Raw genomic sequence first — 20203 nt, 5'->3', positions numbered from 1 at the left:
GTTTTGTCCCTCTTCCAGCTAAAGGTTGGCAGTCAACCTGCAGGGCAGCCTCTTGCTCTTCCCTGAGCCATGCTCTCCCATCCCATGTGGCACCAGAGTAGCAAAGGTGGCACCCACAGCATGGGCTGCCAGCCAGCAGAAGACCATCTTTTCCCTGGGGCATTGCTCTCTACATCCCACTCTGTGGCACACAACTAAAAAATTCACGGTTCACTGCAGACCAATTGCAAGGTCAAAAGCAGCAGAACCAAATCTCCAGTTGTCCAGAATGGTAATGGCATCACCATCGATCCTGGGCTACGCAGGACAGCACAGTATGAGGCAGATGGATACAACAGCCTCACCAAAACAAACATGTGAGTAAAGCAAGGGCCACTAAATTGTGGCTGCAGCTGAGTCAGTCAGCTCAAGGCTGTGACACCACCCATCACACAGGGCGAGCCACGCCAGGCAGCTCTAACATCTGCCCATCACCCCGGGCTGAATGTCTTATGGTGGACAAAGCAACAGGACAAGAGATGGTGAGCACGAGCATCAGCTAGAAGTTAGGGTGCATTGTTGTAAAATGTCAGCTTTTGCTTAAGAACAGGAAGTCTGAATACACTGAAAGCCATGCATTTTTATTCTAAGAGGTTAGGATTTCAGGCAAACTTTTTGGCATCATGGGACTTCCACCCCTTCTCCCACTTGTGGGAAAAAAAAATACAGTCTGTAGAAGAACTGAAACTGCATTTTTTTACTTAAAAATGTTTTGATGGAAAATGTTTGACTAGTCCCTGCAGGGGATGGTGTTAGATAAGAAAGTCCCTGTAAGGACACACAAGTGTGTACAGAAAAGGATGGACTTTGTGGTAGATGCTTTGAGGGGCTTGTTTCCAGGACCACACATAGGATTGGGAGCTTTTAGCAAGACAAGACATGTCTTAATTTAGAAGTATATGCACTGAGCTCCTGGCTTTCCAAAGGACTTGGCTGTAGCCATTGTTCTTTGTTGTCTGTTCTGTAATGGTACTGACCACATTCTGCCAAGGAAATGCCTGGGTAACTGGTGTAGCACTTGCATTCTTACCAGACTTGGCCTCCAAACCCTGTGGTCCAAGTGTTAGTGTGAAGCTCTAACCTTCTGGATCCTTTTCAAATGTAAGCTGGAGTAAAGGGAAAACTGCAGCCTCGGCCAGACCAGCAGAGCAGTCTCCTGAGGCTGTGCTGGCCCTTGGCACAGCAGAGCACTCCTCCCTCCCGGGCATCTCATGAAGACAGGCAGGGCATTGTGGTGAATCCCTTACTGCTACTTTTGGGTGAGTAGCAGCCATGTGTGACTCAAAACGGCTGGAGAGAGATGAGTTCTGCCAAGCAATGCACCTCAGGAAATCAAGTGGGCTTCCTGGGGCTGCTTTTGACCTAAAACTGAGTTGAGTCAGGAGGCTGCACAAGGTCGATTTAGGGATGCACAGAGCATGGGTGTGTTTTGCTCTGTTGAGGTCCGCTCCCCTTCATCTGTGCCGCAGTATTGCCATCAGGGTGTTTCCTGTGCTGCTTGCTGCTGTTGGTGGTTTTATCTCTTCCTCTGATCCTGTGGGTATCTTTCACAGCAACCACCACGTTTTTGACCACACACAGATTCTGGCTGGAGGTGGTGATGGCAGCAGAGGTGGAAAAGGTCCAACTGCACAGGGTGGTGCCGAGGTGGGAGGAGAGGCTGATGCTTTTCACCTGGCACTGAGTGGCTCTGGGTCCCATCTGTCATGGGAGAGCTGCAGGAATGCAGAGATGCAGCTTCTGTGCCTGTCTGGTGCTCAGTGAGACAGTGAGTTGGGAAAGTGCTCCTGGCTCACACCACTCATTTTTCATGCAACCTGAAACAAAAACTCGCCTAGCTTGAGTGGGACTGGATCCATTCCTTGGCAAACACCCTTTGTGCTCCCCAGTTGAGTTGCAAGGACCTGAGTGTTCTTACAGCAGGGATGGAGCAAATCTTCCACTCTCTCAGCAAAGCTGTTAGCAGTAACGAGCCCTGTTCCAGCCAACGTTCAGGCAGGAGCAGGCAGCACTGTGCACATTCCTGTGTGCTCACACACCTTCCCTCCACACTGCTGGGGCCAGGCAGGAGCTCGGGCCCAGAGGATGACTGCAACCATCTTGATTGTTTGGTTTCAGGCACCTGGTGAGGTCTGCAAGGCTGATTTGACACCAGGAGGTGATGACAGCTAGAGGGACATTCCTCAGTCTATGTGGTACCAGGAGCGTCCAAAATTTCCTCTTCTTCTGTAGTGACCTCGAGCTCCCTGAGAGCTCCCAGGGCGTGCTTCACACAGCAGGGTGGCTACAAAGGCGTGTGTTTTAAATGGGGTACTGCCTTTGCACCTTCCCCCTTAAATCCAGGTGCTGTCACCAGCCAGCTCTGCACTTCAGCCCCGAAAACAGCTGGCACTCAGGGGCAGATGAGCTGAAGTACTCCTGGGTTTTACTCCATGGGAGGCAGTGGAGCAAGAAGCACTCCAAAAGAACACAAAGCTGGGTTTATCTTGGGAGGCACTTTCACCGTGCTACACCTGGTGGGATAGCTCAGGCTGCACGGGGTGTGATGGTGTCTCTGGCCAGGCCCTGGTGGAGAGGATAAAGGGTGGGATGCAGGTGGGAAACCTGGGGGAGAAGCAGGCAGGAGGGAGCGCCCGGCAGCAGAAGCCCCAGCGCTGAGCATCGAAGGGAGGATGCTCGGGCACATGCAGCTGCCGGGGGATGGGGTTACAAGCCGAAGCTAAACAAAGATCGCTGTGAAAAGGAAACGGATCCCTCCTGCCGACTGTAAGGTAGGAGCCGAGCGGGAGCTGCTTGACATCATCGGGCAGAGCATTGGATTACAGCAGGCAGGGACTGACTCGAGGGGAGGAGAACACGCCCCTTGGCCCCACAAGTGCAACTTCATTTAGCAGCTCCCAGCAGAAGGAAACTGCAAGTCTGGAACTGGCTGCGAGGCTCCTGGCCGGCTCGGCTGGTCGCCACAGCGGGCAGGGACGGCAGGAGGGTGGAATCCAGCCGCGATCCCTTCCTCGGCGACGGGACCGCGGGGCTCGGCAGCTGGAAGCGGCGGGAGCCGGGGCTGTGAGTAGGGCTGTGCTCGCTGCGCTGGGGGCGAGGGGCTGGGGCGGTGGGTGACGAGGACACCTGCCCGGGAGTGCAGCCAGGAGCTCTTCTCCTGCCCACGGCCGCGCCACGAGCGGGGTTTGTTCGGAGATACGGTGAACTTTTACCCGCCCGACTGCGAACAGCGAGGGGTTTGCTGCCGGCAAACCGTGGGCTCAAAAAGCAGAGCTGCATCCCGGCTTTTCTGCTGTTGGGAGGGAGAAGCCTCTCGCAGGCTGATGGCAGGGAGGTGGCTGCTGTTTCGCTCGGGAAATAACGCGGTTCAGCGCTCGCCGCGAAGGGCTAGCAGGGAGAACAGACTCAGAGGATAGAAATCACAGAGCACCGTGGATCAGTGACCCCCGTGGGGAATTCTGGCCTCATTTCCAACACGTGTCTGTTTATTCTGAGCGGTTTGCCGGAGGGAATCCCTTCCAGCCCGGGGGCTGCTCTGTGCTCGCACGGGAATGGGACAGGCACCCGGCGGGCCGGCAGCGCGGAGCCGTGCTGGGAATCCATCCCTCGGGATGTCAGGAGCCGTGGGGCTGCCCGGGACTCCCCTCGCAACTGCGGGCACGAGCAGAGCTTTCGGAGCGTGGCAGCAGGAGCAGGCTCGGAGACTTGCTGGCATCCGGCTTTCCAAGCAAATGTTTGAAAAGGCAAAGACTTGGGATAAAAAAAGAACTGCTGTGTGGTGGTATTCTCAGGAGGCTTTGCAAATTCCTCCACCTCGAAGCTGTGTGTCTTTCCTCTCTCTGGATTCCCCTAAGCAGCTGGTAGCGAGCCGTGGTGGGGAGCTTTCACATGCATGTAATGCCTTGGCCCCAAAGGCGTGTTTGGGAAATTTCCCTTTGCTTGGAAGGGGTAAATGGTTCTGCAGATCGAGAGCCAAGTATAGCTGTGAACCCAGAGGCGATGCCCTGAGTGGCTGTGCTGTGACTCAACCCGGGAGGAGGACAGGCTGGGGTCAGTGAGCACGAAGCAGCCGCAGTGGGGATGCTGCTGCAGTGCGAGGGTGACGGGACATTGTGGGGTGGGTATGGCTTGACTGGGTGGCTGAGACTCTCCGATGGTGACAGCCCCTCGAGCTCTGGGCTGTTTGTTTGGCGTGCCTGGCTCGGTCGGTGTGGGGCAGTGCTTGGCTTCAGAGACTCTTGGCTGAAAGAGCCATCCCGCTAATGTGTGGCCACCCAGCTAAGAACTTGCCACCTTTCAGCTCTTGTGAGTGATGGTGTTTAAGAAAGAAGGATCCATGAAGAGATCCTCAATGGCTTTATTTGTTTATAATACAGATGTAGGTTAAATGGCCATTTATAAACATGGATATACCAAAAGAGCCTAATGTACCTTGGGCACAGAACAAAGCATTGAGTCCTTCAGACAGAGTTCCACAGGGATGTGAGCACCCCATGCCATCGTTCTGGGGGACACTTTCCACAGAGTGTAAACTTCGATGCTTCAGAGAACTGGAGACCATTACTTACAGTACACAGGCAGCTTGGTCACAAAGAGGTGAAACCCAGGAATGTTTAGAGCTGTGCATCTTCCAACCACCTGGCACTTCTGCACCAAGGCTGATTCTGAGGGGCTCATGACGAGCTAGGATGGGGAGTCTTGCTTTTTCCTCTCATTCCAAAGAAAAATCAATGTACTTTTTATCCCACTCAGACGAATACCCACAGGCACACAACCTTGCCACCCAAAATAACTATGGAAGACGTTTTCCAATCTGCTAACATTTCCTGATCTCCCACATTTCAGATCCAGTTCCTGCAGCACACTACTGTGCATTAATGCCTCCAGCCTTTCTGGGCACCCAAGCACCAGCAACATTCCTGTTTTACATGGGCCTCATACAAAGCAGATCATTTCCCTGGGCTCACACAGGTCTGTGGCAGAACGGGGGGGTGAATCTACAAAGCCATAAGGAACAGCAGAAGCTTCAACCTGGCTTTTTCTTTGCCTGTGTCACCCTGTTCTGATCGCTCCCATTTTCACATTCCAGTTGTTCCTCCACACCCTTAGGGGTTTCTTTAATGTCACCAAAGCTTTTTATATGGACTGAACTGGAAAATAAGTTTTCCATCACAATACCCATTTCAGGGAGTATGAGAGGGGAAAAAGCCCACTGCTTCTAGTTGTCTTCTGCTCATGACTAGAAAAAGACAAGTCATAAGGGAAACTGCTCCCCAGGCTTGCCAGCAGCCAGCACCAGCCAAGGAGAAGGGAAGGTTTATGTGTTCATGAGCCTTGTCCCAGGCTCCTCATGGTGGCGGTTAGAGAGGTTGAGTTTGCTCCAGACCTTGCCTGGAACCTGCAGCACAAGCAGGAAGAGCAGCAGTTGGACTATGAACTGCCCTGGGCCCCACTTCAAAACTCTCACTCTCTTCGAGCCTAAGGGAATATGTACTTTACACCACTCATTTCTGGTTTCCACAGCGAGTTCCCCAGCACTTCCCCTCCCAGGAGAGCCCAGAGAGGCCGGGTGCTCTTTGCACAGCTCCTCCATGCAGGCACATTGCTGGTAACAAACCCTGCTGGGGAACTCCCTGGCGGCACCGAAATGCCATTTCTGTTGATATTTGCAGTGATGTCATAAGCCAAACATATCCCCACCAGAGCGTCACCAACTTTACTGGAGTTACCATTCCCACAAAGTGTAATTAATCTGTGGTGCTCATTGCCATGAGCTACCGGTGGAGCAAAGCGCTCCGAAGGCATTTTAATGGATATCAGGTAGTTATCTCGGTAACAAAACAATCCTGGGTATGATTAAGAGGATATTGCATTGTAAGGATTGTAACACCTCCTGGTTCAGAGTCATTAGTGACTTATGAAAAGCATTCCATTACAATTAGAGGTTTTCTTGTACGAGGATGCCAGCTGCTGCTGGAGACAGGGCACTAAATGAGGCAGTCTGGCTGTTCTGGGAGGACCAGGCTGCTGCCCTGCTCAGCCATGCATGCAGCCTGTTGTTTACCCAGCAGCCAGGAGACACAAGAACAACCTTCTCTCTGCTGCTGTCACCTTGCTTGCAACCAGGAAGGATTTCCTCTCTGGATCAAAGCAGCACCACAACAGCTGTTGTGTAGAATAGTCTTGAATTCTGCCAAAAAAACATTCTGGGGTGTGGGTTGTTTTGACCATGCATTCATTTTGAAGCAATGCTGAGAGAACTAAGGTTGTTTCATGTGTTTGCTCGTTTTGGGTAACAGCTGATCGCCTCGGAGGGAATCTGAACCTCAAACATGTGCAATCGTGCACATTGAATAGGACAAGAGAAAACAGTCTTAAGTTGCACCAGGGATGGTTAGGTTGACTATTAGGAAAAATTTCTTCACCAAAAGGGCTGTCAAACACTGAAACAGGCTGCCCAGGGAAGCAGTGGAGTCACTATCCCGGGAGATATTAAAAAGATACGTGGATGTGGCACTTAGGGACATGTCTTAGTGGTGGACTTGATGACTTTAAATATATTTTTCAATCTAAATTATTGTATAATTCTATGCTGATGCCCTTGTAATTCATTTCTAATGGGGTATGGATGCTATCTAGCCAGTGAACATTTCCACTAGGGTCTCGAAATAATCCATGGTACCTTGATGTGTTCCAGGACTAAACTACAAAACAAAGTGTTCTTTAACAATTCACTGTAGCCAATCCATGTGCCACCATTAAAGTTCCAAACAGCCTGGCCTTTGTGCTGAGGGCCTCTGGAGCTCTGCCCATCACCCTGGGAGCAGCAGGACCAGGTGAGCCAGAAGAGGATGAGCCTTTGGGGATGGAGCAAGAGGCTCAGCTTCAAATCTGCAGACTCCAGATGCCCAAGCAAGGGCTGTGGGGAAGGAACATCTAGGTAGAGCCAGGCCTGCAGGGTTGGAAAGCCAATACCAGCTGCTAAAGAATATTTGTCTTCAAAATCAGCTGGTTTTTGGGAGAGAAAATGGGGGTTTCCCATCATGTCCCATCACAAACAGCACTGCTCAGTGATAACTTCTACTTCAGAGCATCATTGCTCCAGTCTACTTTAAGCCTCTCTTGGCAGAGGTTCACGTGTTTTGAGATATTTTGCAACATTGCTGAAGTGCTGGAGGTTTAACTGTTTGGGCAGCTAACACACAAGCCAGGGCAGGAAGGCAAAGGAGGAAAATAAAGACTTGTGGATTTCCAAAGTTATATTTCTTCCTTCCTGCTTTTGTTTGCTTGTTTGGTGCCTGAAAAGGGCAATGCATATTCCCAGAGTTGTGGGAATACTGTTTCTTTTCCGGTCCAGTGTTTCCAGTAAGCACTTTGCTATAAATGGGGTTAAGACTAACAAAAGTTTATTGTTAAATCCCTGTGTCTTTGTTTAGCTCCTGTCATGATCATAATTAGCATTTTCCACTTCTGCAAGCCTGTCATCTGCAGAGCTGAAAGTGCTTTAAAATATTCGAAGCATCTAACAGGGGGAGGGAGTATTAATAGCTCCATTTAACAGATGGGCAAACTGACACATAAAAGCAGCAAGTGCCCTGTCCTTGAAGCAGGGCCAGAGCCAGCAAGTAGTCAGCTCCAACTACAAAGTTTTGAAAGTGGGTCAAAAAAATAAAGAGAAACACTGTAGATTTGTCCCAGTTTGGAAAATGATGGGAAATAGTTCCAGTTAGAGTGGTATTCAGCCCAGATGGACCAGACAGATGAATTGCTCGATGAGCTACTGCTTATATGGTTAAGTGGCTCATCTCTTGATTTCTGTTCTGCTAACATTTGTTCCTGGTACAAAGGGAAAAACACAGTCCATGATGTTCCAAAATAGTCGGAAAGCTGAAACAGCTGCTAAAATAAGCAAGTGTCCTGTTGGCTGGGCTCTGCAGGTCAGGGGATTGCAAAGCACCCACAGATGTTGAGGCCACAGAGGAAATGTCTTTGAGCAGGGCCTGGGGACAGCAGGAGGAGGATCAGCTGTGCAGAAAGAGCAGATAACCAAAGAGCTGAACACAGACCCAGCAAAGTGACCAGAACCAGATTAAACTTCCCCTTTCACCTCAGAGAAGCTGATATGGGAGTTTCCCTTCTTTAAAGGGCAGCAGAGCTGCAAACCAATATTCATTTATAGTCTGGAGGCAGCTGCTGGTCCCTGCAGTGCAGGTCAGGACATGAGCTGTCTCAGTGCTCCCAGCACCTGTGGGAGGGCAAAGAAAGAAGCAAAACCAAAGATGACTTCTCTGTGCTGGACTTTCCATGTGCTTTAACACAACAGTCCAAGTCTATTAGCACAAACCCTCCTGAGGAGGTGCCATATGAACACAACATCCCACAGCCCTTGGGCTGGTGTGTCCACCAAGCCAGGCTCCATCTGAGTGCTGGGCAGAGCCCTGCCACCCCTCTGCTATCCTGGTCACAGAGAGTGGGAAGAGCAGCTGAGCTTTATGCTTCCCAAAACAAGCATAGATAATGTTTTCTTACTTTTTTTTCTTCTTCTTTCCCAGAAGCTGTTGTCCTGCTGTGCATGAAGCGTGTTTGAAGTCATGTCCAGAAGGAAAGTCCTCTAGATCAGGTAGGGACTCACACTATGGCTCATAAAGCTTTTATCCACAGGGAAATATTGCAAACAGAAATGGGTTTTTTCCTTCCTGTAGCATTGAGTCACTTGACCTCCCTCTGTATTCTGAATTACTATACATTAGAAAGCTGCTAAGAGGAGAAAAAATACCAGCAATTCTGCCATAATGACTTTCCTGCTGTATTATCCACACCTCACAGCCATGTCCTTGTACCAAGCCACGTTGCAGCTCTGACCCCAAGCAGCCCCAGTGCCAGTTGTGCTCCATGGCCTCTCCCTGCCAGCGATGGGGATGTGCTGTGCTAATCCTGCTAAAGGCTGCCCACATGCTTTGCAGGGGAATGTTGTTTGCCTGTCCATAAGGATGTGAGTTCTGTTCTGGATGTGGAGTCAGCCCAGCAAGATCCAGGGAACCCCTAAAGTTTAACCTTTCACAGCTCCTGCATAGATGGCAAGTCCTCTCTGTGGTTTCACCTGTGGCTCCTGCACTCAGAGCATCCCCTCTGTCCCCAGATCACTGCTTTCCCTTGTCCTGTGCTGTGCTGGCCCTTGCACAGAGCTCCCAGGGCTGTTTTGGGTGAGCTCTGCAGTGCAGGATCTCAGGACTCTTCGGTGCACACAGACATCCCTCCTCCTGCAGGTGCCTCAGAGCAGTTCATCTCTTGCACCCAGCACCTTCCCTACGTGTGGTAGGGAGGGACATAGGTGTGTCCTGCTGTGCTGCACTTCAGCAGCCCATGAAATACTTGGCAATTGATTTTATTGGGAGCTTTCCCTTTCCTGAGACTTCAGCTCAGGTTTAGATGTCGCATCCCTGGGGACTCAGGCAGAATGATTTACCCTGCCTGCAGGAAGGATCAGGAGCTGCTGTCTCCTGCTATTAGGAAACGTTGCATTTGTCAGAGAAATCTTCAGCAAAGGAGGTGTGCAGGCCTGCTGCCCAGACAGGGGTCCCAGCAGGGCAGCACAGCCAGAGGGGCCCCTGGTTCCATTGGGCAGCAGAAGCCATGGAACCACCTGGAGCCTCAGCCACCCCTCACTGCCAGCCTGTCCTGAACCCCAACACTTTTTTGTTGTATGGCAAACACCAATAGCACCATCCCAGCCACCAAAGACAGATCTCCCCATCCCCCTTTCACAGCCAGCACTGTCCTGTCCCAGGGGGAGGGTCCCAGCAGTGGCTTTCTTTGCAGTGGAGCAGACACACAGGGCAGCCAACTCCAGGCAGCAGGGCTAAGCCTGGTTTTGCTAATCAGCTTCATTCTGTACTGACACTCTTAAGAGGTGCCCTGGTTATTTTTAGGCACCTGGGAGCTGCCAGGGCTCGCACCCCAGGAGGCTTCGCAGCCTTTCTCTCAGCCCCTTACACTGCTCTGAGTCAGGAGGACTCTTTGGATGCTGGATGCAAATTCCTATGGGATTGTGCAAGCCTCACCGAGGCAGAGGCAAGGCAGGTGGCTCAGCTTCAGGCACCCTGTGCTGAGCAGAGCTTCCCCAAGCAGCAGCAGCCAAACCTGCCCAGTTACAGCCCTCACAACTCCTCTTCCAAGCTCAGCTCCCCTCCCCAGTCATGCAAGCCCTGCTTTCCCTCAGCAGCAGAGCTCAGCTCCTCACAAAGAAGAGCCAGACTACATAGCTATGCTTCATTTTAGGAAGAAAAATAAGGACTCATCTTTCCTTAGTTCTGCCCTGTAGAGAGATCTCCCTCAGCCCAGAAACAGCTACACCCTCCAAGGCTGCTGTGGCTTTGCCTTCCTCTTTTTGTGACAAGGGCAGCTGTGCTAGAAAAAAGCCCCAGCTGCATCTCCTCAGCACTTGTTTGACTTCTCCTTACCCAGGGAAGCCTGCAAGGTACTGGGGAGCTTGTGCTGGGGTGGAGCATCCCTGGGCCAGGAATTCAAGTGGGGTTTTGGAAGGTGATGTTCACTCAGAGGTCGATGCCTCAGTGTGATCAGCTCTTCTGAGCTGTGGGACTGCTGGGGATTCTCCAGCCTTTGAGGTGGAATCCAGTTGGGACTTTTCTTCACGAACAGTCTGGAGGAAGGCAGGGAAGCCAAGCCTGAAGGGGATCCCCACTGCACAGGAATTCACCCCATGGCCTGGGTGTGAGAGGGTGACTGCATATCACAAGGGGGGGGATACATGGGACCTGCCTGCCACAGCAGCTGTGGCACTTCTGCAGCTGAAGGGTCACTGGTTTGTGGTTTGTCTGCTTTGTAGCTTCAGGCACGAGCAGATCTTCCATGCAACTGTTTGTGTAAAAATACGTTGACACATAAAGGCAAATAAGTAAGAAATTGTGAGAAAATAAAAGTAATGCAGAAGGGATTCAAAGCCCCAGACTCCCTAGAGCTTTGAGAGGGTCCCTGCAGCAGCCAGAGGGTCCTGTGGGTGCTCATGGCTGCTCTGGGTGAGCACGAGGGATTTGGCTCTCTTCTCTCTGCCATGCCAAAGCCACAGTGCTGTGTCCATCCAGTACAAGCCTGCCTTGAGGGGGTGAAAATGGGCAGGGAGAAAGGTGCCAGCCTGCCATGTCCTAAAGGCCTGGCTTTAGGACTCAGCCAGGGGCTCAGCATGCCTTGTCCCCACTGTCACCCATCCCTCAGAGGCATGTGTGTCTTTTTGGGGGGGGGGGTAAACCAGAGTGCCCAGATTCATTAGCACCTTGAAGCTGAGAGATGGGAAAAACAAGCTCGACCTGGGAACAAAACAAAAATACAACTGCTGTCACGGCAACTGTCTCCAGATGCACAAAGAGACCAATTATTTCCATTAATCAACTTAGCTAGAAGCTGCAGAAGAGGCTTAAGCTGCATCAAGGCTCGGTAGTGAGGGGAGGAGGAGCAGAGGGGCTCCATCAAACAGTGATTCTTCCTGTGGTGGAGGATTTTTGGAACAGATTCTCAGCACCCATGCATTAGGGGGACTGACAGAGGGATGCTGCCTGCTGCAGGCATGGGGATGCAGGCTGGCAGCACTGCACGGCCAGAGCTGGGCACTGGGGTCCTTCCTGGTGGGTGGATGGATGGATGGATGGACGGACGGACGGACAGGCAGCTCTCCCACCATCACCCACACGTCCTGATGCTAACAGGAGGCCACTGGGGCTGAGCATTGCCCTGCTACCTCCCTGAAGCTCCCCTCTCCCCTGGGGATCAGAGCAGAGCACACAAGGACTCGCCCTGCCCCATGCCAGGGGTCAGCTGTGATTCTGAAATCCAGCTGGACCACTTCTTACATCAGCGGGAAGCCAGGCGGTGGCTGTGAGGATGTGGGACAGCAGGAGGTGCCTTGGACAGTGAGGACTCTGCAGTGGGGAGCTGTGGGGATGTGCTGAAGGCTGGGAGGGAGGGGAAGGAGTTTGGGGAGCTTGGCAGAGCTAAATACAAAGTTTGTGAAGTCATAGAGGAGTCAGTCTAAGCCTAATCTTAAACACGGGGCTTAGCAATTGGTTATCAGTTCTACAGGCATTAAATGATCTTTATACTGTAAAACCAGGCCAAATGAAAAGGGATCTATTTGTGGACACTGAACCTCAGCTGTATCTGCTCTCCTCCTGAAGGAATTAAAATTTTCCAGCAAGTCCTAGAGAATGCTGGAAGCTCTGTTCCTGCAAAACCATTGCAGTGGCTGGAGCAGCTGTGATGTCTGTCCTGGCTGAATTTATCATATTTAGTGTAAGAGCCTGAGGGCACAGAGTTATTACAAGGAATCCCACAGCAAAAACTTTCCATAAATACGGATGTGCTGGACCCAACTCGATGTCTCTTCATCACTCAAGTCTGGTGAGGCTTTTCTGTGCTATTCTTGCCTGGACAGAAGCTGCTCAGCACAGGAGATGGACACATGTGCCCTGGTAGGAGATCAGGCTGCTGCCCTGCTCCTGCCTATTTTCTCAGCAAACCAGGAAACTCAGAGCTCAGCAGTTTGGAGCACACCAGCTCTGGCCAGTGAGAGCCATCACCACCGCACTGTGGAGAGCACAGAGCCAACGGGAAAGCAGGGGAGCTCTGTGTCTGGTGCAGACCCTGTCACCAGCCTTACACAGCTTGTGGCAGCCAGACTGGGCTCCCAACAGGAGCATCTTCATCCTCAGCTGCATCTTCAGCTCAGTTTCTGGCCATATGATCTGAGCTCTAGTGCATAGGGATCATAAGACATAACAAGGCCTTTAGAGCACAGTCACAAAATTCCCCAATAACATCATTACAGAGCCCTTCCTCTTTGATGTACAGCCCCTCACGCATGTTCCCAGACAAGACCCAGTGGAAAATTTGCTGAAATTCCAGCTGGATATTGTCAGACAGTTGGTGGAAACCCCCTGACCTCAAGTGCTGGCTTCAGCCCTATGGGATATTTTTTTCTCCTCGCTGGATGCGACTCTCCCAGCAGGAGACCTCACAGCAAACCCACAGGGAGCACAGAAATCCCGGTGCTTCCGTCTTTGTGCTCTACCAGGCCCCCCTCTTTAGTAAACCATCCTACACTGTAAATATTTTAAAAGCCCAGCAGGGCTCTTGAGTATGTTTTGCTGTTGTTATGGATCCGGCCCCAGCAGGAGAGGTCTAATAATAGTCCCTGTACCCTGGAATGAAAGGGCAAGGGGCACTGCACAATGTGCAGAGCTCCGAGGCGACTGCACCGCTTCATGCCTTGGTGGTGGGATGTGATGCTTGAGCAGAAAAAGGGGTCAGATCCCTGTTCCCAAGCAGAACTTTGGAATTTCACCCCAGAAACTTGGCAAGGTTTTGTTCAGCTTCAGAGCTTTAAAACTCCAGAAGCTTGGATAGTGATAAATCCACCAAGCAGGAGGGAGAGCGTGTCCTGGGCTGGACTGTGGGATGAGGGAGCTGTCTCCAACCAAAACCTGCAGCTCTTGCTCCCAGCTGCCACCAGCAATGGACAGCACGAGGCCAAAGCTGGGCTGCAGCATCTCGGAAGGGGACTGTGCCAGGGCTCCTGAAGCTGGGAACTGCCTGCAGCAGGCACAGGGAGGGCTCAGGGACAGGGCTCCCTGCCTCAGGTGTCCCGGGGACAGCACGGAGGGCAGAGCTGTGCTGGCTGCCCGAAGGGACAAGGGTGTCCCAGCAGGGGCCTAAGCTGCCACATGGCTCATGGATTGTGCAGAGAACAAGGTGAGAACGCTGAGAAAGGTGAGAGGTTAAGGGGCAGAGCAGGAGGCATAAAGCTGGCAGGGGGAAATGGCTGAGTTCAGCCCAGCCTGCTGATAGCCAGCACCAGCACCCAAAAATAGCCCTTCCTAGCCACAAGAGGTTGAACCTAGACAAGGGACAGATGCAGTATCGTGTGAAGGGTTTCCTTGAAACTGGAGTCAGGGCTGGGTGTGACTGCAGCATCCACCTGATCCCAGGGATCAGCCCTGGACACTGCTGGGATGGCAGAGCTTTGGGCAGAGCCCCGGGCTGAGGGTGACCTGCCAGGTGTGCCCAGGTCACTTCTCTGCCACTCTGACCTTGTTTGCAGAAAATGTTTGCTGCAGTCCCTGACATCCATGCTGAGAAGGAGGCAAAAGGGACACAGGAATTAAATGCAGGCTTGTCAGTGGAACCCAATGGGACATGGAGCTGAACCAAAAGAAATGTCTCAGTTTATTCTACCAAAAGGCAGAATAAGCATTTAGCCCTTTAATTTCTTAGCACCCAGCTTTTAAATGAGCAAAACTCAGCCCCAGAATGACTAGGAGTGGTTTAGCTTCAGCCCCCAGAGCTGAGCCAGCTGCTCTGTCAGCTGCTGGGTGATTTCCCTGGAAAATGCCAGCAAGCCCAGTTGCAATCCAACAGCAAAACCACTCAGGAAGCCAAGTCCCCACCAGCAAAACCAAGACTATTACAGCTCAGATTTTTTAGTACTCACAAGACACCACAGAAAAATAAGTCCAAACCAAAGAGCAGGCTTGGCAGAACCAGGCACAGGAGCAGAGGCAGCTCTGGGGACATACCTGGTGTCAGTGCCAGCTTGTGAGGGGCTTCTTCACTTGTGGCCAGCTGCCCCAGGACAGGCATCACCACGTCCCCATGGCAGAGGGGACACAGTCTCCCTCCAAGTAGCAAACTTTTGTGGGATGTGCAACAGGCAGCAGATCCCAGTTTCCCTGCCCCATCCCTGCAGGCTGGCATGCTGTGCTGAGGGCACGGGAACTGTTTGTGTTACCACCAGCAGCAGAGAGGAAAGGGAGGGCAGGAAAGGACTCTCTAGGGACAAGCTAAATCACTTCTGTGAAGAGCCCTGGAAACCCTTGCACGTTGTATATGTGTGCCATGGGATTATTCCTGCAATGGCTGGCAATAGCAGGCCCATCTTCCTGTCCACGGGAGAATGAAAAACCAAAAGTGGGGAGCCAGCAGGTGATGCACCTCCCTTTGCCCCCCCTGCCACCCCCGAGTGACTGTCCACAGTGACAGTCTCAGGTTCCACTGAACTTTGTAGGCAAAAGGGAAGGTAGTTCCTTTGCAGTTCCTGAAAGATTTTAAAAGCAGTTACTGAGTGCAAACCCACAGAACTGTGGGATCTGTGCCTGGAAGTATGGAAATGCTGTTGGAAAAATCAGGTTTTCCTATCACAATCGAGGCAACTGCTCCCATCACCCTCTCAGCACAACAACTTCCCGGAGGCGGAGGCTGGAATTTCTCTGCCAGCGGGGAGGGATCTGCCTGCAAGGGTTTTGAGAGCCACCCACCTTGAAAATCCCGGGGGAATTGTTCAAATATCAAAGTTTCGCTGTTAAATCTGCCTGTCTCCAGCTCTTTGCATGGAGAGCCGAAGGCAGGAGCCCTCCCAGCCTCGGAAATAAATAAGTCACATGCGCCATCTCCCGGCCACCACGTCGGGACCCAGAGCTGCACACTTGCTGCCTTCTCCTTTTAATCAGGATCCCATCCTTTTCCCGTGTGAGGGGATACAATTATTGGCACAGCACTGCCACTACCATTGGCAGCTACATCAAGGGACACCGGGAAAATGCTGCATCCCTGGGACTGGCTCCTGCTCCCCAGTTCGGGGAGACCTGGGGGTCCTGCCCCTGGTACAAGGGCAGCAGGACTCTGGAGCATATCAGCTCTGGAACGGCCTCACTGCTTGGAGACGGACGTGGGCTTGTCGGCCTCTCTTCTAGGGAAGCCTCCCGAGTCCTTATGGGTTCTCTCTGGCAGCTGTAGAAGGTCAGCAGAGTCTGTGAGAACTTGTCTGGGAATGCTGGATGCTTGTCCTGTCCTGGGGAAAAGGCACTTTGCTCACTGAGCTGCATCCAGAGTAGGTGCCTTATCCCGGGAAGGGCACACCAGGATGGAAGGAGAGAAGATGAGGAAAAACATCTGGGGCATCTTTTCCTAGGGCAAAGGATGCAGCTTTTCCCAGGGCTCATTTAACAGGAGCTAGATGGATGCCAAGTCTGTAGAGGAGGCAGGTGTTCACAAGAATTGTTAGCTTTGGGCAAACAGGATCTCCTGCAAGATCTGGGTGGGCCAAGCCCCACATCCCACCAGTGAGCTGGGGCCAGCACTCCCTGAGTTGGCATCCACTCTAGGAGAGGAGTCCCTGGGGCTACCAAAACATGCCGGGTTTCTGTGGGTTTTTGGTTATTGCACCCTGCTCAGCTCAGGAACAGAGAGACTCTAACCTCTTTCATCCCATCTTCACCTGCATATCCTTTCTATTGCCATAACACCAGGGATTAAAGTGAGGAGTGTGATTCCTGTTCAGACTGGTGCCTGAATCTGCCAACAGATTTCCCTGGCAGGGAAATCAATATCAAGCAGGATTTGTAAAGGAAGCTGAGCAAACTCCTCTGTGGGTCATTAACTCCAAGGCACAAAAGCGAGTGAACGTGCATTAAATGTGCATGAATTTGTTTTCACTGCACACGAGCGTTTCTAATCGGGGCCTGCTCCAAGCACTGCCAGCAATCAGCAGGGCTAGAGGCACATTTTACAGTGATCAGAGGCACAGATAAGACAGCAATTAATTTCTTGATTCCACGCGGTAAAACAAGCTAAGTGCCAAACAGGGTATACAGGGGCAGGAACTGAGAGCTCCAGGTTTCCCAAGCAGAGGCACTGTGTGCTTGCCAGCTCTGTGCCCAACAGCCAGGATGCTCACAGCACCATCCCCAGTCCCTGCACTCTGTGTGCTGTGCAAGCGCTGGCAAGGGAAACCAGCAGGCAAAATGAAAACCCAGCAACTTAAGGATTCATCAAGCTGCACTCAGAGCTGGCTCACAGCAGAACTTGCATTGTGACAAGTGGCCACTCCAGGCCTTTCTTCATGGTGTGCACTTGGCACTGGCACAAGTCTGGAATGAAGAGATCCAAATGTCTCGCAGAAGGGCTGATTTTCACATGGTAAAGTGTTTATCTCGCAGCAGTCCAGCCCAACGCTTCTTCAGTGACATCCAGCAGCCAGCGAAGGCCAATACTGTTCCAAGCCCCGTACCTATAAAATACTCCCTGCTCCCCCAACTTTCCAATGGGGATCCATCATTTCCCATTACAAATTCAGGTTGGATCACCACCCCATCCCCCAAGCAGTGAGCCAAATTTGGCATGTGTTCAAAAGCTCCCGTGGCATTCGGAGAAGGAAGCAGGGCTTTCTCTGTAATGCTTTTTGCAGGGAAAAGCTGCTGCAAGTGACCTGGTGTGCCCAAAGGAGAAGGCTGGACACTCAAAGGAGAGACAAACACCGTGTCTGCCTTTGCAGGGGGAAGGCACAACAAGTCAGGCATCTGGGATGGATCCTTCCTGCCTTCCTGCCCTCACCTGGCACAGTGGGTCACCCTGCATGGTGGGTTTCCCCACACATTGCCCCACATGAGGGAGGTGATACCTGACGTTTCAGTACCTGCTGTCAGAGGAACTGGAGCAGAGTTACAGGGACTGTTCTCTCACGCTGTAATGCTACCCCACAGTGTAACCTAACCTGGAGGGAGCCATGCTGAGCATCCTGGGCCTCACAGCTGTGTTTTCTCCACAGCATTTTCCACGTGAATAGAGATGCAATGGAGGTAGAGTCCAGCACCTACACCGACTTCATCTCCTGCGACCGGGCTGGCCGGAGGAACGCTGTCCATGACATCCAGCGAGAGGCAACCACCATCAGCATGCGCAAGCTGACCGAGGACATGGGCGACCTCGCCGTTGAAGGAGCAGGTGAGCTGCCCCACGCACACACACCTGTAAGCAGCAGCTGGCACAGCAGCTCCTGGCACAGGCTGGGAGAGCAGGCACCAAATGGCAGCACAAATGAGCAGTGCTGTCTCCAGGAGCATCACACTGATGCTCAGGAGGAATATCCCGTTCCTCACTGCTCAGTCAGTGCCTTCATGCTCATGTGGTGGGAGATTCTCCAGGTCAAGGGGTGCTTGCAGTGAGCAGAATGATCCCTGGTTCCTGGCAAAGGAGCACTGCACGCTCCAGCCCAGGCTCTTTGCTCACTGGTGCTTAAACAAGGCATGCACTGACCAAGACCCTTCCCAGAGCAAGTTATACATCAGCTATACCTTAGGCTTTATAAAAATCATGCATTGGGCAGGCTGTGGTTTGTTTCTTCTATTTTGGTTGGTTGTGAAAAAATCAACCTTTAAGTAGTTCTGCAGTATTTCAAATAACAACAGAAATAACTTTCACTCCAGCAGCCATCTCCAAACCCTCCCCTTCAGCCCAAATGTGGCAGCAGCATCACCCTGCTCAGTGTCTGCTGTGAGGAGCTTGAATCCTCTGTCCAAAGCTGCCACTCTGTTTCACTAATAAGCAACAAAACATAGACTATCATTGCAGAAGGGAAACTCAGTTTCCCCCCTTACTTTCTTACTCCTCTAGCCTACAACCTGTAACTATAAAAACACTTTAAAATACATTCATTACCCCAACTGTGCTTCTTTCAGCACAAGCATACCAGCATGTGTCTATCCACCCGTCCATAGTAAGCACAAATTGGAGCTGCTTTACCAGAGCAGCTCAGGCAGCTGCCAGGCTGTCAGGAAGACAGTTCTGGAGCACTTGCAAGTTGGGTGAGTGCACATCCCTACCTTGAGGCTCCCTCTCAGCATTGTCAGGTGTGTTGAGAGTTGAGAGGTGTTTGTACTCCTGGAATGTGGAGGGAGAACCCAATACTCTTAATCATAGAGTCATAGAAAATGGTTTGGTTTGGAAAGGACCTTAAAGACCACCTGCCATGGGCAGGGACACCTTCCACTAGACCTGGCCTGCCCTTGAGCACTCCCATGGATGGAGCCAAGTATCTGGTCACAGGAGGGGAGTGATAGATCCTCAGGCAAAAATCTTTTGTCTCTCTGGATGAAATCAGCTATAGCAATCACTGATGGCTTGTATCTTCAGCAGGGTGTAACTGTGCTTTCTTCCCAATCCTCCCTTCTGCAGAAAACCAAAGAGATGCCAGTTCTTCTGACAGCGACCCTGGAGCAAGACCAAAGGGGCAAGAAAGCAGCCCCTCCCCATGAGAGCAAAAAGGGTGTGGGATGGGCAGGAGGAGGGCCTTGCTGTGAACATTAAACAAGAATTTGTTGCATCTGTGGACAAAAGCCAACCTGGAACAGCAAGTTGTCTGTCAAATGCCTCTGCTGGAACCGTGCTTGTGTAGAGAAACACAAGACACTTGCAAGGACTGGCACCTCCTAAAGACTTCTGCCTCCATCCCTAATGGTTTAGAGCAACACTGCCATGGTTGTAGTGATATGAGCCATTCTTGAGATGCCTTAGCTGCAATTTTCTCTTAGGGGAAAAACAGTTTCAGTAATAATAGACACACCAGATTTTTCTGTCCAAGGTACCTTCCTCCTTTGCAGATTTAGACTATTATTTATTCTGTTTCCATAGATTAGAAATTAAGGTTATTGGTTTTTCTAAGCCTCACCCTCATCTGCATGTTAGACCTGGCCTCTGGATTGTCCACATGGCCCCTCGTCAGGGTGGGCAGTGGGGAAAGGACCCAACCTGTCCTGCTGCCCTCATGTCGACACCACTCACCTGTGCTGCTGCTGCTTAGCATCAGGAAAGGACCAAAGCACAGCTCTGTGGGAAGGAGCCCCACCTGGAGACCCAGCAGCACCAGCCACAGGCATCTTTTTCTTCAGGTTTTAACACTTCAGGATGTTATTAAGGGGAGGGGAGAAACCTTTTGCTGGTTTGACTGTTGACATTCAGGCTTAACTTTGCAAGCTGTTAGCTGAGATGATCTCTGGTAGGATCTCACACCCTTCTGTCTTTAAGGAGACATGTTTTGTGTTAAAGATGGTTTGATAAAACTACATAAGCTGTTGGAATAAATGACACAGCCTTCAAGTACTGAAGGTGTTTTTTTCTGCCTGGATGTTTCTTCTTCCTTTGTTTTGCCTGCAGCTGCAGGGTGCTTTCATAGGGAAACACGGAGCTGTGCAAGGAGAGTCCCCTGAGTGTGGGTCTGTGAAACCCCACGGGTTTGCAGCACACAGATGGAGGCAGATGTTGTTGGGCACAGATTATAAAAGTCTGCCCCCACTTTCCCAGGTTTACTGCCCAGGAACCAGCA

At 51.6% G+C, this 20203-nt stretch overlaps 1 protein-coding gene across 2 annotated transcripts; it reads left to right on the top strand.

Moving 5' to 3' along the window:
* Positions 1-2777: 2777 nt before the first annotated feature.
* PKIG (cAMP-dependent protein kinase inhibitor gamma) lies at positions 2778-19980 on the top strand. 2 transcript variants are annotated; one of them, XM_068207575.1, is made up of 4 exons: positions 2778-2810; positions 8592-8659; positions 17651-17826; positions 19057-19980. In XM_068207575.1, exons 3-4 carry the CDS (start codon positions 17676-17678, stop codon positions 19134-19136), a joined length of 231 nt encoding a protein of 76 aa, XP_068063676.1. In that variant the 5' UTR covers positions 2778-2810; positions 8592-8659; positions 17651-17675; the 3' UTR covers positions 19137-19980. The 2 variants fall into 2 exon arrangements, with proteins under 2 accessions (XP_068063676.1, XP_068063675.1); XM_068207574.1 differs by lacking the exon at positions 2778-2810 and adding an exon at positions 3084-3102.
* The last annotated feature ends 223 nt before the right edge of the window (positions 19981-20203 follow it).

Source organism: Anomalospiza imberbis, chromosome 17 (assembly GCF_031753505.1).
Source record: "Anomalospiza imberbis isolate Cuckoo-Finch-1a 21T00152 chromosome 17, ASM3175350v1, whole genome shotgun sequence".
Taxonomy (NCBI): Eukaryota; Metazoa; Chordata; class Aves; order Passeriformes; family Viduidae; genus Anomalospiza; species Anomalospiza imberbis.
The sequence above is the reverse complement of the archived record's forward strand: the minus strand, read 5'-3'. Positions and strand labels throughout refer to the sequence as shown.

Bases quoted from the DNA above. Each gene is read 5' to 3' on its own strand.
- PKIG (XM_068207575.1), top strand. From the start codon at position 17,676: ATGGAGGTAGAGTCCAGCACCTACACCGACTTCATCTCCTGCGACCGG. The intron at 17,827-19,056 runs GTGAGCTGCCCC...TCCCTTCTGCAG, and splicing joins CCTCGCCGTTGAAGGAGCAG to AAAACCAAAGAGATGCCAGT.